At 45.5% G+C, this 16,830-nt stretch overlaps 1 protein-coding gene across 1 annotated transcript in view; it reads left to right on the top strand.

Annotated features, from left to right (window-relative positions):
- Positions 1-15,684, top strand: part of MYO1H (myosin IH) — a 28,369-nt gene extending 12,685 nt beyond the window's left edge. Inside the window, exons 12-32 of the mRNA XM_010582072.1 lie at positions 87-192; positions 713-793; positions 1,457-1,548; positions 2,964-3,058; positions 3,288-3,334; positions 3,558-3,638; positions 4,114-4,219; positions 4,482-4,599; positions 4,892-5,005; positions 5,983-6,059; positions 6,602-6,670; positions 7,294-7,378; positions 7,975-8,134; positions 9,018-9,101; positions 9,576-9,669; positions 10,558-10,613; positions 11,147-11,282; positions 12,847-12,914; positions 13,322-13,419; positions 14,415-14,514; positions 15,454-15,684. Coding sequence (XP_010580374.1) covers positions 87-192; positions 713-793; positions 1,457-1,548; positions 2,964-3,058; positions 3,288-3,334; positions 3,558-3,638; positions 4,114-4,219; positions 4,482-4,599; positions 4,892-5,005; positions 5,983-6,059; positions 6,602-6,670; positions 7,294-7,378; positions 7,975-8,134; positions 9,018-9,101; positions 9,576-9,669; positions 10,558-10,613; positions 11,147-11,282; positions 12,847-12,914; positions 13,322-13,419; positions 14,415-14,514; positions 15,454-15,477 — 1,891 coding nt within the window. The 3' untranslated portion in view covers positions 15,478-15,684. The remainder of the gene's footprint in view (positions 1-86; positions 193-712; positions 794-1,456; positions 1,549-2,963; positions 3,059-3,287; positions 3,335-3,557; positions 3,639-4,113; positions 4,220-4,481; positions 4,600-4,891; positions 5,006-5,982; positions 6,060-6,601; positions 6,671-7,293; positions 7,379-7,974; positions 8,135-9,017; positions 9,102-9,575; positions 9,670-10,557; positions 10,614-11,146; positions 11,283-12,846; positions 12,915-13,321; positions 13,420-14,414; positions 14,515-15,453) is intronic.
- The last annotated feature ends 1,146 nt before the right edge of the window (positions 15,685-16,830 follow it).

The following is a 16,830-nucleotide window of genomic DNA, read 5'->3' as shown; positions in this document are numbered from 1 at the left end:
TTGGCTTGAAAACAGTAGGTAGTGGTGGGAGAAGTAAAACTGTCCATGAAATAAATAAACACTATGCTCATTTAACCACTCTGAAGCTTTGAGCAGTTCTGCATTAATTACTGCAATGAGAAGCTCCAGCAGCTGTTGATTGAGATGACCTTGAAAGCAGAGCAGGAGGAATATGAACTGGAAGGAATAGAGGTAACTTATTATTTCCCCCCTCCCTTTTTTCTTTGAACTGTCATTACACTGAATGCTTTTGATTATCAAAGAAGAAGGCATCCTGTTTTTTTTTTTTTTTTTTTTAGTTTTAGTTGTTCACATGCAAAGTATAAGATAGCCATGGGCCTCATTCTGTAACACTTCTTGCAGTGTAATTTAGCCTAGACTTAATTTACATCGTCTAAGAAAGGAGTAGGACATTCTCCAAAACTTGGGAGGTCAGCAGTGACAATGACCTTGTAGAACAAAGGAGCTCCAACAGTGCAGACACTGGACAATGGAGTGCATTAATATACAGAAGAGGATGTTCTGGGCTGCTGAAAGCAGGAAGACTGTAGTGTGGGGTGATAGATTACTGTGCTGTCACTCTTTCCCCAGCAGCTTGGTTGGTCCTAATTTACTATATTGATCTTTACTGGGAGTGGAGCCTGGCTCCAAAGAACTTAAAAATTGCAAGGAAAAGATCTTCCTCTAAAACTTTTCTTCCTCTTACTTCCAGTGGGAACCAATTCCGTATTTTAACAACAAGATCATCTGCGACCTGGTTGAGCAGAAGCATAAAGGAATAATCTCCATTCTGGTAAGAACAGAGTTTATGCTTCTTAAATTAAAATGCCTGCCTCTGCCCTACTGTAATGGTCCGTAACTGTATTTTTTCCTCTAAGTATGTGATGGGTCTGCATTATTCAGAATGTAAACAGACAGACCTTGTAAATAAAGACCCAGAAGATTAACGTAGAGGATCTCCTTGCTAGGGAGCTGTGGGTTTTAAAGGAGGTATGCTGCTTCCACAGCAACTCTGAGTGCTTGAGAAGGCAGACCTAGGCTGTTCTCTCCATTTTTTCCCTGGAGACACTGAGACATAGAAGAAAAGTACCTGCAGCAACCTGGCTGGCTATAGTCAGCAACAGGGATGGGATGCAGGCGGCTTCTGAGTACTGTTAGGGAGCCTGCAGAACACCAGGAGTGCTTCTCTCGCTGCTTTTGTTTAAATGAACTACAAATAGTAAAGGATGAGGCAAGGCATTGCCAAATTTGGAAGAAAAAGCCAGATTTGACTTAACTTGATTTATCTTGACAGTAAACGAAGCTCAATTTAACTAGGAAATTGCTTGTATAAAATAGAACTCATCCGAGATTGTAACCAAGCCCTTTGGTTTTGCATAACAAAGTTGTACTAAACATTAGTGAAGAGGGAGTAGTCTGTTCAGAGCAGTGTTTGATCTGGTGTCTGCTGTTCCAGGACGAAGAATGCTTACGACCTGGTGAAGCGACTGATTTGAGCTTCTTGGAAAAGCTGGAAGAGAAAGTAGGAGATCATGCCCACTTCGTGACGTATGCATTTACGCTCTGTATCCTATCACAGAGGAAACTCTTCCTGTCTCTTACCCATAAGAGAGTATTGGGGAGGGGACAATATTTGCTTTGTACCAAAGAAAATCAAGCAACCCATCCACTGTCTAATGCTGGTAGAGTATGACCTGGGGTATTTGCGGGGCGGGGGGGGATTCCTGTCTCTTTACTAGCGTGTTGCTGATCTTTGAGTCTGGTTCCATTCCACGCTAAAATTAGGGAGTAAAGATTAGATGGCTTTGACCCATGATTTTAGTACGTGATGGTTAGGTGGCTTTGGCCATAGGTGGCTTTGGACCACATTGATTCCGGGGAAAGCTGAAGAAGAGGAGCCCAATGCCCTAGGCTGTGAGGGGTGCATAATTCTTTAAGTCCATCTTGATATGTGTGAGCTTTGAGTACGAAGATGAAAGAAACATGCTCCTACTCAGATCTCCCAGATGGGTGGCATTTTGGTTAATACTCAATTTGTTTTATTTTCGGATTCAGTTTTGGTGGCAGATGAACATGTTGGCGCTGGGCTGTTCTGGCACTTCCCAGCAGAAGCCTACTGAAGGGGTTTGACAAATCATCAATTCAGAGTCATGCTGCTGAATTGTCACTGTTTCTACATCTCTGAAGTTAGTTGCAGCCAAGTGGAAAATTTGTAGCCAACTTCCTTGTCACCACAATGCACCTTAATACTGTTCTGCCTGATTAAAAGCTTTAAATAGGAGTGCTAGAGCTACTTAAATGGGATCTGTACTTGGCGATACTCTTGGAAGGAAATTTTGATGTACCAATGTGCTGTTGTGACACACAAGTCTGCTGTTAGTGACTGCTTACAAAGCTGAAACTTAAACTGTTAAGTTGCTCTTTTTTTCTCTTCCCCCTCCCCCCAGGAGTCCTTGCTTTCTAAAATTTTCCTGCTATTCTTGAAAATTTTGATTCCTCCTTTGTATTTGGGTTCTTGTTCTAAGGCAAAATGTCTCAACCCTTCCCCCCTGTTTTTTACTTTGAAATTGAGGAAGCTGGTGATCTTTCTCTCATGTTGGCAATGAGAATGTATTTAAATGAAATCTTAATACTTCTGGAAAGGGTGATCATTGACAAATGGCAATGGGTAGGTCACAGATATTTTGAGTTTATGGTAGCTGACTTCCATTCTTCAGCACTGAATTTTGCTGTTAGCTGTTCAGAATGGACAGATCGGTGGTGATTTGATTATGGGCCATAACTGTATAGGCAGAGCCATGTTGATAGAACAGACATTAAATAGACTCCCAGCTCTCCTACAGCTGCTTTTTGTGCAGGTGACTTTCTACAAGCTGAGGAAGTCTCTTTGCTGCTTTTTCTCTTTTTTTTGTGGTTGTTTTGTTTTGTTTTTGTTTGGTTTTTTGGGTTTTTTTTCCCTGCAGTCGCAAGCTTGCAGACCAGAAAACACGGAAATCCATTGACTGGGTAGATTTCCGCCTCCTTCACTACGCAGGAGAAGTCACTTACTGTGCTGTTGGTGAGTGTGAACAAAGTGCCAGTCTAGAAGTTACCTGAGCTTTTAAGCCAATGCAGTAGATAATAACTTGACGCAAAGATGATTTATAAAATATTTGCCCTCTGAAGGTACTGTTACTTGAAAGTCTTAACCATGAATGCAGTGTGAATCTTGAGGATATAAATTTCCAGATTTTGTGTTAAAGTGTGTAGCCTTCAAAAAGAATTAAGTGGGGGTTTTTTGTCTTCAGGATTTCTGGAGAAGAATAATGATCTCCTGTACAGAAACCTGAAAGAGGTAAGAACAAAAAAGGGTCTTAAGTTACCTTGCTTGAAGCAGAGATGGTTTGCAGAAGATGTATTTAATCTCTGTAGCAAACAAGAACATATATTTCTCCTTAGCAATGTTCTTTAGGCACCTCCATGCTCATCCTTACAGCTGTGCTGCTCGGGCTTAGAAGCATCACAGTAGGAATAGCACGCCTGCTAAATAAGGCAGCTTTTCACTTACCCTGTTTCAGGTGCTGTGCAACTCTAAAAATGGCATCGTTAGAGACTGCTTTTTACTGTCAGAGCTAGACAACAGGAGGAGACCAGAGACTGTAAGTTTCATCTTTAGTCTTAACTTTGAACATAAACTCAACTTCCCAAGTCTTGATTTAACCCCTGATCCAGTCCTTAGTCCCGAATTCAGTGGATTATTTTTTTTTGCTGGTGTTATGTTCCTGCTAGCTTTCTGGTAGTTGAACAGTGATGTTGCTGAGACAGCAGCTAGCAAAGTGACATACCTTAATGTTGTTATTAATGCGTCCTTTTAAAATGAGCCCTGTGCCTAGCATCCAACAGTAGTTAGTTTCTGAAGGGCTACCTTGCGTGTCCAGCTGTATGGCAGGAGTTCAAATGTTCCAGCTAAACACTCTGGGTAACTTGTGATTGACTGTGCTTCAAAAACTTTGTGGTACTAATGCATATGTCAGCCTTTTACTTACAATTTTAAGATGGGTGCAGGGAATGGGTTGATTTTGATTATTGCAGCGATGAGTTCCAAAACTAAAAGTTCTTTCAATGTCATCTTAGGTTGCAACCCAGTTCAAAAACAGTCTGATGAGCCTTATAGAAATCCTGATGTCCAAGGAGCCTTCTTATGTCCGATGCATTAAACCAAATGAGAACAAGGAGCCTGGTAAGGCATTGGGCTGAAGACACAGTTAGGAGAAAGGAATGAAGTGAGGAAGACTTTAGCTTGTAGCTAGGTACAGCATATATATATATGCTGTTTATATGACATCTGTGTGTGTGTATATATAAAAGCCTTAGTTAAGCTGGCAGCAAAGTCATCACCTTGGGTAATTGAATTTGATTCCTTCCTTATTTGTCCCAATACAAGGACAAGAGAGGAGCTCCTGCAGACAGTATTTACCAGTGAACGTGTGTTCTTACCACAGGGAAGTTTGATGATTATCTGATCCGACATCAGGTGAAATACCTGGGCCTGATGGAGCACTTGCGGGTGAGACGAGCTGGCTTCGCCTATCGGCGGAAGTATGAACTCTTCTTGCAAAGGCAAGTGGAACTGTTTTGCCCTCTAGCCAGGTAAACTTGCCCTCCCATGAGGGCTGCAGAGCAAGGTTTGTTTAAATGTCAAGTCCCAGTGACAGGAGATGTGGAGGTGTCAGCAGACACTCTTCGCATCAAAGATAACCTTTGTATGTGTCTCTTGTCTGTATCAATTTTGATCTGCTTTGGCACTTTCTGCCTTGAATAAAGCAGTAGGAATTGGGGGGGGGGGGGGGGTTTCAGGAAGGGGTTCCTCAAATGTCAAGTCATTTGTGTTAATGTCTTGCTGATGTTTCAGGTATAAATCCCTCTGTCCAGCTACCTGGCCCCATTGGCATGGGCCAGCAGCTGAGGGTGTGGAGAGGCTCATCAAGCATATTGGTTACAAGCCTGAGGAATACAAATTAGGAAGGTAAATTTTCTTTCTCTGGCTGTGAGCTCTGCTGCTCAGCTGCATGGTGCTTGCTATGTTTGATCCTCTGTCTTGTCTGTGACTGCAAGCCACAATGTGGCCCTTCCCAGAGAGCTGCAAGATGTAGTGGTGGGAACAGAGCCCTTTAGTTTGCCTCTTGCTTGGCCATGTGAACTGGGCAGACCTGGGTTTGCAAATCTGATGGCTTCTGATTAGTGACTTCTTTAAAACAAGCCCAAGTAACCTCACCCCAAAGGTATACAATGCACAGGAGCAAGGAGACAGGTAAAAATCCCAGATGCATAAATTTCCTCTTTATTTTTAGCTTCCTGTTTCCATGGAAGCTTGAATCCAGCTGAGTTTCTTCCATCTCTGGGTTAGGGCAGATGAGCTGACTTGCTTCAGCTCCAGGTCTCCCTACATGCTTGGGCAGCCAGAGGCAACTTGCCTGTCTTGGGCTTGGGTTCTTTTCTTAACTGCCTTTTGCAACCACTCCTGAACCACAGCCTTGTCCTTCTTGCTAAAGACAAGGCATGGGACAAGGCAGGGCTCTCTAATGTCACCAACCTGTGGCTATCAGAATCTGTGAATTAATGTCTAGGGTAGTAACTAAGACAAGGAAACCTGTTTTCACTGGGTTCAGCTGCTTATCCTGAACTCCACAGCTCCTGGGAAATTTGCAGGGATCCCAGCACTGAGAATTACAAGTCGTGTAAAAGCAGAGATCTCCACACTGCACCTTCCAGGGCACCTAGGACCTTGTGCAGTAACTGATGTTTTGCTTCCTTCCCTCTCCCTGCCACCCTTTGCCAAGTCCTTTGCACCCTTTCAGGATGTGCCAGCTGCACAAATGAAGAGTGGTTATGGAAGGAGGTGTAACTTGTCAGCATTACAGCTAGTTGGAGGACTCTGAGCCTGTTTAGGGCAGCTGAAACAATGGCTCACTGTGAATAAGCTGTTCACGGTCTCTTTTTCAGAACCAAAATATTCATTCGGTTCCCAAAGACTCTGTTTGCTACTGAAGACGCATTTGAATTCAGAAAGCACCTGTTAGGTATGGTTCCAGTTCCCTGTATCTATGTATAGACTAATAAGCAGAGCCTGGGTGATCTGTGTTTCTGGGCTCCAGGTTCATGCAGCAGATGCACCATGGTGAGAGCTCAGACCCCTGGTCTGTGTAGCTCTGGAGAGTCCAAGGAAAACTTAGTGATCTTCTTCCAGGGTGGGGAGAATCACTGACTATATTGCTTGAGTTCTAGGTACGTATCTGCATTAGAGCTCCTCGGTCCTACTAGTACCTGTTGGTCCATGTCTAGATGTAGTAGGTACCTTTCCCCTGAGATTGGGATACTGCCTGTCTCATCCTAGTGTTACCTGTTTGTACCTGCTTGAAATGCATAAATGCATGGGGCTGCCTAAGGGCACATTTACCTGCGCAGGCAACTTCTGGTCCTGTTGGTGTTTTGGCACCTTTGTTCCTCAGTGAAAGTGCAAACCCTCCTGTGCCCTGGCACGTGGTGTCTGATGGCTGGGAGCACAGCTCCTGAATGCTGTGATCCTGTAGATATGAGCAATGTCTCTGCTTTTTTTTGCCAGTTTCAAGACTACAGGCCAAATATAAAGGATGCCTTGGAAAGAGAGAGTACAAGAAGAAGAGAGAAGCAGGTATGAGCTCCGGAACTGAGGACTCTCTTCTTGGGGCTATGCTTTCTAGTAGGAGTTGTAGCTTTGGGAGGTCACGAATCCATGTTGCTGCAGATAGTGCTCGTGGCTTTACCTGCAGGGCTGTGGGTGTTGGGGTCAGATGCAGGTGGCAGCTGTATGAAGACCATTCACAGAGGTCTGTTCATCTCCTCCCACCATGTGCAGCTCTTGGTATCACCAGGCTGTGGGAGCAGCCCTGTACAGCAGCAGTACCCTCTGCAGTGCATGGGGAGGTGTTCTGGGGTACTGAAGGAATTGCTCATGAACTGCCAGGGTAAAAACAAACCCTCTTATCCCAGTGGACAGGTTGATAAATTATGCTGCAGGGTCAAAGGCTGGCTTTCTAAGATGAGCTGCTTGCTGTGTGCAGTGCATCACTGCCTTGATGCTGAGCTCTACAGTGCAGGTAGTGCTGGATCAACCAGTTACGACCGAGAAGAAAATGTTCTCAGCTTCTTACTATAAAGATCAGCTGATGGGAAGAGCTGCAAAAGAGCCAGTTATAACTTCTGCTATGTGAGTTTAAAGGATAGTATGGCACAGGACCTCTGATACCAATACAAGGACCTGATTAATTCTTGCAGCTATCAAGCTGGAGGCTTGTTGGCGAGGAGCGCTGGCACGGAAGGAGGCCAAGAAGAGGACGTGGGCAGTTCAGATAATCAGGAAGTAACTGTCACTGCGTGGTGGTTGTGGGGAGCATTTTGGGTGGCGGGTCACAGCCCGGTGATGGTCTCTGGACAATGAGTCCAGAGTACTGACAGAGTGCGTCAAAACCATCTCCTTCACACCTATTTCTAAGCTATTGTTGTAGTTAGGAGGACAGTTGCCAGATGGGGTTGATCAGAAAACGCCTGTCACCTCTTCAGGAATTTTCTGACTTGCCCCGGTTTCTGTTGCTCTGCTAGTTTATATTGGTACAAGGGATCTCCAAGCCAATCCTTTGTGTGCCTGTCTGTTCTCTTCACATACTGTCCTCCATCTCCACTCCCTTAAATCCAGCTCCTAAATACTGCATTGGAAGTAGTGCTGATCTTCCTTTTTAACTCCAAAGTACTGTATTTTGGTCAACAAAACTTGGAAAAAAATGATGATGTTTGGAATATTATAAAGCTTAAGATTTCCATTGCTGTAACACAGGTGACAGTGTACCTGAGTTAACGTCAATGATCTGTTAGCCTGTTGTGTGCCTTCTGCGACTTGCCTTTCACTTCCGTTGATTTCTGAAGGTAACATGTAAGTTCTGGTTTGGATATGTTCTGTAGATTCATAAATGGCTTCATCAATCGGAAGAAACCCCTTTGCCCAGAGAACATGGAATTTGTGCAGCTTGTGCAGTACAACTACTTGATGAAGCTCAGAGACCACGTTCCAAAAAACGTCTTGGACAAGAGCTGGCTCCAACCTCCTTCCATCCTGGAAGAGGTGAGGGTTGCTGCAGGCTTTGGGAGAGGTGAAGATGGCTTCTGTTCTGTGGTTGCTTCTGTTCATACTTCGTGTAGGAAAAGAGCAGTGATCTGCTGGCTTGTCCTCTGTTCAGGCGTGATGGCAGAGCCTTTGGAAGACCCTGAGATCCTCTGGTTTTGGGGGAGGATGGGAGTGGGAGGAACGGCACTGTTTATGTTTCCAAGGGAGAGAAGGGAGCTCCGTGCTGTTGTTTTAAGCAATAGAAAGGAAGATGCACTGACAGGAAAGTGAACTCATGAGCCCTATTTTAGGTAAAATTCCACAATGTGTTAAGCTTGCAGCACAGATAGACCTGTAGCCTTTCATCTTATTTGGGCTTTGGCAGGACAGGTAGCCTCAGTGTGTGAATTGGACAAACTTTAATTGCTTCCAGCAGAACTCTCATTTAAAAACAGCTGCTGACATTTGTTATGGCCCCTTTGATCCTGCCTGTAGCCTGGCTGGGGACCAGAGCAGATCACCCCTGTGCCGACTGCCCTCGGTGGGCAAGGGGGGCCCAGGAAATTAGAAAGCTCAGGTGGAAGGTAAGGTGAAGAGCAATGCTAATGGCACACATCCTGCGCAGTGCCAGTGCCACAGTCTCGTCTGGGGGTGGCAGGTGGTGTTTGCTGCTTGTACTAACTCTAGGTGTTCTGTGTCCTTCAGCTGCTGCTGGGCATTAACCCTTCTCTGGTAGCAAAGCTCTTCAGTAGGTGGGTCTCTAGGCTGCGGGAGCTCAAATGGAGTTGTTACTAGATGTTAAAAACAGCTTGCACCAGGCGAGTATTTATTAGGACTGCAGTGGGAGCTGTTTGCACAGTTTCACTACTTTTTTTTTTTCTTTTCTTTTTTTGGAATGTAGACATCTGAGATGCTACAGAAAATCTGCATTAGGAGCCTAGTAAGGAAATACTGCCGAGGTGTTACTGCTGAGAGGAAAGTGCAGGTAACTAATATGTGGAATGCAAATGTGCAAGTTAAAATATGCTGCGTACATGTGATGTCTGCTCTCTGTGAACTGTCTGAAATAGACTGCACCTTCTGACATATCACTGCTCCTCTCGCTGAGTGACCATTCCTGAGCCTGGAGTCTGGTATTTGTTTCAGTGGGCCTTGCAATCCACAGTGCACTTCTACAGACACATGGGTCTTAATTTTATGGCATTAGAACTGCACTTCATATAACTAGAAAAGATCCATAAATAAGAACGATTTGTAGGACTGATTAGTCCCTACTACCCCTTTATTTGGTGTAATACAGGAATAACCTAATGACGTTAGAAGAAATGCCGCATGAGTCAAGTAGATTCTGCTTGAGTGAGAGGATGATGTTGTGCAGTAATGGTGCCTACGTTATAACTGCTGATGTTACTGATGGAGAAACTCCTAAGAGGGTAAAAGCTGTTCCTTCTCATAACAGTTGCAGCAAAAAGTGGTAGCGAGTGCCATTTTCAGAGGGAAGAAGGAGGGCTACCTGCAGAGCATAAACCAGCCTTTCATGGACACCCGACTAAGTGAGTACACAACAAACCCCTGAAGGACTTGGCCATGTGCTCCTTGCTCAGGAAAATTCTGTTTGACAAAACAGATTCAGTTTCTAAGAGAAACTCCCATCTGATAGAGGCAGCATGACCTGCTGTGTTTGGGCCCTACCATTTGAATTCCCTTGTTCTGTCATGTCTAGCGACACTAAATGTGGCAATCAATCTTGCCAGGCTTTGTTCTCAAACTAAGGGTACCTGGAATCCCTCTTGGGATAGAGAGCCCTAAACCCATGCAAAATCCCCTGTGGGCTGGGGATGGATCAGGACACACTCTCACTGTGCTGGGTGGAGCAGGGAGGCTGAGTGGGGATGTTGCAGTGCAGCATCGCCAGCTGTGGGGATCCAGTCCCAAGGATTGGAGCTGCTGGGAAGGAGAGATGTGAACCTTGGGAATCCACATAGTCGGTGTTAAGCACGTAAAAGGCATGAGAAGAAAGCCCTAGTAGTGCATTGGCAGGGTGAGGGATCTGGGAGACTGGGTAGGGTGCAGTGGCGTGTGGGTGAAATGCTGGGGTGGTTACTGGAAGCTCCCAGAGTTTCAGCTGGAGCACTGTGCAGAAGGGAAAGAATGCTTTGGGTGGTTCTCGGCACGCGTCGTTCTGTGCCAGGGCCTGAACCCAGAACTGGCCCAAGAACAGCCAGTAACCCCCAGTGCGAATTACTTGTCAGGCAGGAAGAGTCACTGAGATGGGTTTAGGAGTAGCTGGAAGTGAACACCCTCAGCTGAGAAGGGAGTGTACCAAGGGGACAAGGACTAATGGGATGAAGACAACTAATGCAGCTCTCTGGTGTTTTGCTGGTGGGAGTGGTGGCTGTCTGTCACCTACACTCAGTTTATCTTTCTGGTTTGCTCCTCAGAAGAGAATGATGTAAACCCCAAAGTACTGCAGCTCATCCATGGGGAGAAGATCAAGGTAAGGGAAGAACAGCTGGAGCTCAGCAGCCCTCAGACCAGCTGTGTTGGAGTCCTGGAACTGGTCTGTCACACAGACAGGGCGATCTGTGATGCCTGAGGCTGTCTTGCAGCCATGCCTATGTGGCAGGGCAGTCTGAATAGCAGTGTAGTGAGTATTTCCTTGCTTTTAAATTGGAGGCAGGTCTCAAAATGCACCTAGACAAAAATTACTTAAGATTCCTTTTAATAAAAGCTTAAAAAGCATCGCTAACCCTATTTGGGCTGTAACGGGCAGGAGAAGTGCAGGTGTGTGCACTGTACTTCCCATGGTTATGGCACAGAGGGCACAGGTAAACCATCTTTCTCAAAGCATGCTTCTGCCATCTGAATTTCCAAGTATAAAGAAACCAGATTGTTATAAACAGAGGTTGGCTACAGCTGTTGTGAGCTGGGATCTGCAGCTCCATGGTGCAGTGCTGCTCCTTGCTGAACTGCTTCCAGCGCAGGACCCTGGGGTAGTGAGAAATGCTGATACCAACTCGTTGTTTTCAGTATGTGACCCCCGTGATAAAATATGATAGGAACGGGTTCAAAGCACGAGACCGGCTACTTGTTCTGACCCAGTCCTCTGCGTATGTGGTGGAAATGGCCAAGATCAAGCAGAAAATAGACTACGCCACTCTGAAAGGTAACGGTGGAAGTCAGTGTGGGACTTCCCTTTCTGCCAGTGACCCTGGGGGTGGAAAGATGAACTGCTGAACCTTGACCTTTCAAAGCTGTTTGAAGAAATTATCTACCTGAGAACAGTTTTCCCTGGGGGATGGATAAAGGGTCTATGTGTCAGCATAGAATCATTTAGGTTGGAAAAGACCTTCAAGATCGAGTCCAACCATCATCCATGCCCACTAAACCATGTTATGGAGTACCCCATCTACACGCTTTTTGAATACCTCCAGGGATGGTGACTCCACCACTTCCCTGGGCAGCCTATTCCAATGTGTGACAACCCTCTCGGTAAAAAAAAATTTTCCTAATATCCAACCTAAATCTCCCTTGCTGCAACTTGAGGCCATTTCCTCTCGTCCTATCTCCAGCCACCTGACAGAAGAGACCAGCACCCCCCTCACTACAACCCCCCTTCAGGTAGTTGTAGAGAGCGATAAGGTCTCCCCTCAGCCTCCTCTTCTCCAGACTAAACAGCCCCAGGTCCCTCAGCTGCTCCTCATAAGACTTGTGCTCCAGACCCCTCACCAACTTGGTTGCCCTTCTCTGGACACGCTCCAGCACCTCAATGTCTTTCCTGTAGTGAGGGGCCCAAAACTGAACACAGGACTCAAGGTGCGGCCTCACCAGTGCCGAGTACAGGGGAACAACCACCTCCCTGCTCCTGCTGGCCACACTATTTCTGATGCAGGCCAGGATTCCGCTGGCCTTCTTGGCCACCTGGGCATACTGCTGGCTCATATTCAGCTGGCTGTCAACCAACACCCCCAGGTCTTTCTCTGCCGGGCAGCTTTCCAGCCACTCTTCCCCAAGCATGTAGCGCTGTATGGGGTTGCTGTGACCCAAATGCAGGACCCAGCACTTGGCCTTGTTGAACTTCATACGATTGGCCTCAGCCCATCAATCCAGCCTGTCCAGGTCTCTCTGTAGAGCCTCCCTACCCTCACAAGCATACAGTTCCTTGAAGTATAAATTATGAGTAAGAGGACACAGTTCTTTGAAATACTTAAATGCAGGTGGACATCACTTTCTGCTAAAATAGAGGGGAGGAAAAAACCCCCCGCCTCTTTCCTACCCCATTTTGTAGGTATTTGTTTAATCCTGCCATTGTCTGAACTACAGTCCGGGGTAGAATGTATACTTTCTCCCTCCTCCCTTACCAAAACAAAGGTAGCATGGAGAGGTATGGAGCAAACAACTAATGCACTGTGTTTAAAATAACCCCTGTTGGAAATGTGTTACGGACAAGTGGATGACAGATAAAGTGACCTTCAGAAGGTGTTTTGAAAACTTAGATTAATTCTTCAAAGTAGTAGCTTTGCATTTTGCTCAAAGCAGGGGGATATACTTAGTAAGGTACAAAGCCCTCCTTCGGGAACATGACTTCCTTCGGTAAACAAGTCTGGGCCAGAGCTGCTGCCCCTGTGGGACTAGCACCCTACTGCTGGGAAGGTGATGATGGTGGTGTGGAACTGTCTTTGGTAGTTTTTCCTCTAACTCTTGGATTTTTTTTATTTTTTATTTTTAAGGTATTTCCACCAGTAACCTGAGCGATGGGATTGTAGTCATTCATGTGCCCGAGGACAACAAACAGAAGGTAGAAAGTTGTAATGTAGATATTGTGAGCTTGTGGTTTCAAGCAAGGTCTTGTAGCTGGCAATTGTAATACTTCCCTATGAAATACTGGGATTACACAATTACTGATGCTTACTAATTCTGTAATCAGCTAGACCTTTACATTCTTGCTGTCCCACCATGAAAGCTTTCACTTTCCTTTCTTTAGAGCCAAAGTTGCCATATATCCTAAATGGTCCCTGGCAGGCATGTTCAACGAACCAAACTTGTACATGACTTGTAATTGCTGTGTAGTTATCGGTCTCTTCTGCACGGCAGTCACTACTCTAGCATTAGAAAGGAGTTTCTCTGAATGCCCAGCTGCTGCGTGGCTTGCGTGCTGGGGCGATGCCAGCTGACTTTATGCCTTTTGTTTTGTTTTGTTTCCAGGGAGATGTGATACTTCAGTGTGAGCATATCTTTGAGACGGTCACTAAACTCTGCATGGTGGCCAATAAGCAAAACCTCGTTAAAGTTGTGCAGGGAAGGTAAGGAAGGAAGTTGAATGGGTAGTATTGTGCAGGCTGTAATTTAGAAGAACCTCCTTCAAAAACTTTTAGGCCTGGACCTACTTAGGTCAAAACTATTAACACCACGCCAGCAGACAGTGCCCTCAGCTGATGAGGTCTGTTGCAGTAGTACAGTTGTTTTCATGGCTTCCTTTCATAGGCACAGGGGAAACAAGATGGGATGCACTGGAACAAGAAAATATATTAAAAATCACTACAATCTTTTCCCCATGCTAATGAAGCTTGCATCCACGATGGTTGTGGTTGCACCTTGCTAGGTGTGCTACTCTGCTCTAAGAGTTGCCCACGACCCATCCACCTAAAACCCAAGTTTGTTTATAGGTGGCTGTGCTTTAAAAACACTTTTTTTCAGGCTTCTGCTGATGTGACCTGGGCGTGAGGTTGTGGGTTTAGTGGTTTCACAGCGGATCTCATTAGCACCAGCTCTGAGGATAGCCTGCTAGGCTGAGCCTGTGGGTCACTTCAGGATAAATGCTCCTCTCCCTCAAAGATTGAAAAGTCCCTGAAATGTGATTGCTGAGCGCAGAAACCTTCTCAGTCACGCCACCAAGCTAATGGCAGGTGGATGCAGTCTGTCTCTCAAATCTCTATATGAATTGAAACTGGCATATGAAACCTGTACTTCTGCTCCAGCTTTTCTCTCTGGCCTTTGCATTTCAATTGTAATTAGATTCTGTGCGTTCAGTGGTTTTTCTCCAGGTCAGATCTGCTTATCTTCTAGTACTTAATTGCACCAAGAAAATTCAAATGCCTGGACCAGGCAGGCATGCTCCATTCATCAAACCCTTCTGGGTTGTGTGGTATAATGCAATTGTTTAGGAAATTTACCTAAGCTGGAGGGCTCTGATCTTCTAATCTAACGAGATTTGCCAAGGGAACAGAAATAAACGGGGCTTAGAGCAAAGCTTATTGTGAGGAAAGCATTTAATGAGTAATTCTGTCTGTATTTGCAGTCTTCAGTTTCGCATTGGCTCTGGGAAGGAAGGGACAATGGTGTTTACGGTTGGGCAGGAACCTCAGGTCTTCAAAGCCAAAAATGGACAACTAACAGTGGTAAGGCCTCATCTAAACACTGGGAATATGACTTGTGCTTTCTCCTTTTGATGCTCAACCCCTGCAGAGAGCACAGCTAAGTTCTAGCAAGGGCCCTTTATGTGGGTTCAGGAGAACTTCATTCCTGTTACAGAGCAGAGGTGCACAATGTAACTACCCAGTCAGTATCTATCTACCCAAGATAATGCATAACAGATGATCACCGCTGTGTTGGGAGTTGCAGCTATGCACCTTGCACACAAATTCTCACTGCTACTTGCTCTCAAGTTAGCATGGGGAGAGGGAGCAAGGCTCCCTCCTGGTTTGGTCTTTCAGAGAATTTAGCCTGAGCCCAAATCCAAGGTGCACCTGCAAAATGAGGACTCGGGTGAAGTTTGCCACCTTTTGTTGCCTCCCTTGACCAAGCTATTTCTGAAATTGGTTGGGGACAGAGGGACAGCATTTCTTGTCATCCAAGCAGGTTATCTGAGAAGGAACGATCTGTCTGATCCAGTGGCAGTCTTGGCAGAACTGCCCCTGAAGAGAAAATGAGAACAAATTCTGGCTCTGTCAGTAGCTATGGAAAACAAGGGAGCTTTGCTTCTGTCCTTGCTTACGGTCAGGCAGGGAGGTGTGCTAAACCTCAGCTCACAGCTGCGAGGCAGTAAATGGCAAGTGTGGCTGGAGGAACAAGGAAAGATGTGGGTCTTTGCTGCTTCATGGGTGAGTTTAGCATGTTTGGTTACTGTTAGCTGACAGCTCCAAGGAAGAATTACAGGCTGAGGTGTAATACCCTCAGGGCACTGGTTAGCTGTCCTTGCAGTCCGGAGATGAAGACAGATGTCTTTATATGCCAATTGTTGAAACAGAAACAACACAACCTCTTTTCCCACAGGCAGGATGCCTCAAGGACATAACATTTGTACTTGATTTAATGACTCCTTCCTTTTCTCATCCCAGGTGTCAACCCAGGTGAAATCTTGATGAGAAACAGTTCCTGTTCCTGGTCACTGTCTTGGCTAGGAACAGAAAGGAGCCTGCAGGATGAGACCAGCACTTGCGTGTCCCGTGGAATCTGTGATCCCATAGGGCTGCTATGTGATTTCAAAGTTTGCTTGCATCTTTTAGGCTCTTTTTTATAGATTAAAACTATTCAACTATGGCTAAATAAATTCTGTTATGTTGCTGTAACATTCCAGTGAGCACAGATGCTCATTACATAGTCACAGGGAAATGTTTAAACTGAAAGTTGTAGCTCCACATGTAAAATGTCTGTGTCTGTGCTGACTCGGTAAGAGCCGAGAGCTCTGTCCAGTTGGGAAGGATTAAAATAGAAGCAAAAAGGCTTCTCTAGCTGTACTTTGAGTCACAACTCACCAAGAGAACTGCATCAAGTGCAGATCAATGAACTATGGTCTGAAAACACCTTTTCTATTGGGCAGACTGGCAAAGCCTTTAAAACCAGCAGCTAGTCCTTTGGCATGTGGAGAGACGGCTAAATGTAGCAGTAGGGGTGGTGCTGATACTTTTGTTGGCTATCAGCATATGAAGCTGTTCATCTGGAAATATCAGTAAGCTGCTTTCTTGTCTACTCTGACATGGGGAAAGATCTTTACTTTTAGAGTAATGCTGTCCTGGTTCTCCCTGTGCAGCAGCTACGCACGGTGCAGTGGAAGCAAAACCATAAAAGATGACCAAAATGCCCCCTCTTAAAGAGGGATGTGCTAGCTTGGTGCAATCCAGTTCAGAAGAAACCAGTCTCCTGCTCCTGAAGAACCTTCATCTCTACCCACAGAGCTGAGACTCTGCTCACTCCAGAGTGTGGTAGGTGCTGCTGTTCCCTTGAGGAGTATTGGGGCAGCTACAAGGGAAGGGAGTGGAAGATGGGAATTCTCTGCTGCCTCCTGCCTGGAAGCTGCAGCTGTACAGCCACTCTCTGTGTTCATAGTGCTTACTCTACCGCCTCATGTTGAGGCAAACTTGCGTAGCTCCAGCTCCAGCTTGCTTTGGCTAGGCTGCAACTACAGCCTGAAGATCCTCATCTTGCTGCCTTTAAGTCTGGGGGTCTGCAGAGTCCTTACAGCCAGATTGCTGGTGTCTCTGCCATGAATAGTACCAGGAAGTAAAACTAACAACTGGGGGGAGGATGATGCCTGGTATTTCTTCCTGAAAGTTCCTTCCAGCTCCATGGATCACAAGGACAGCATGCTTCAAACAAGTAATAAAGTGACTTGCATGTAAATATGAAATAACTTCTAATTTATTGTGTTATATTTAAAAAAAAGTACATATTGCAAACATCAATCATACACTGAAATCCAGCTTAAGCTTTTTTGT

This window comes from Haliaeetus leucocephalus, unplaced genomic scaffold (assembly GCF_000737465.1).
Source record: "Haliaeetus leucocephalus isolate CR32 unplaced genomic scaffold, Haliaeetus_leucocephalus-4.0 Scaffold840, whole genome shotgun sequence".
NCBI classification, from domain to species: Eukaryota; Metazoa; Chordata; class Aves; order Accipitriformes; family Accipitridae; genus Haliaeetus; species Haliaeetus leucocephalus.
This window is presented reverse-complemented; position numbering and strand designations above follow the sequence as displayed.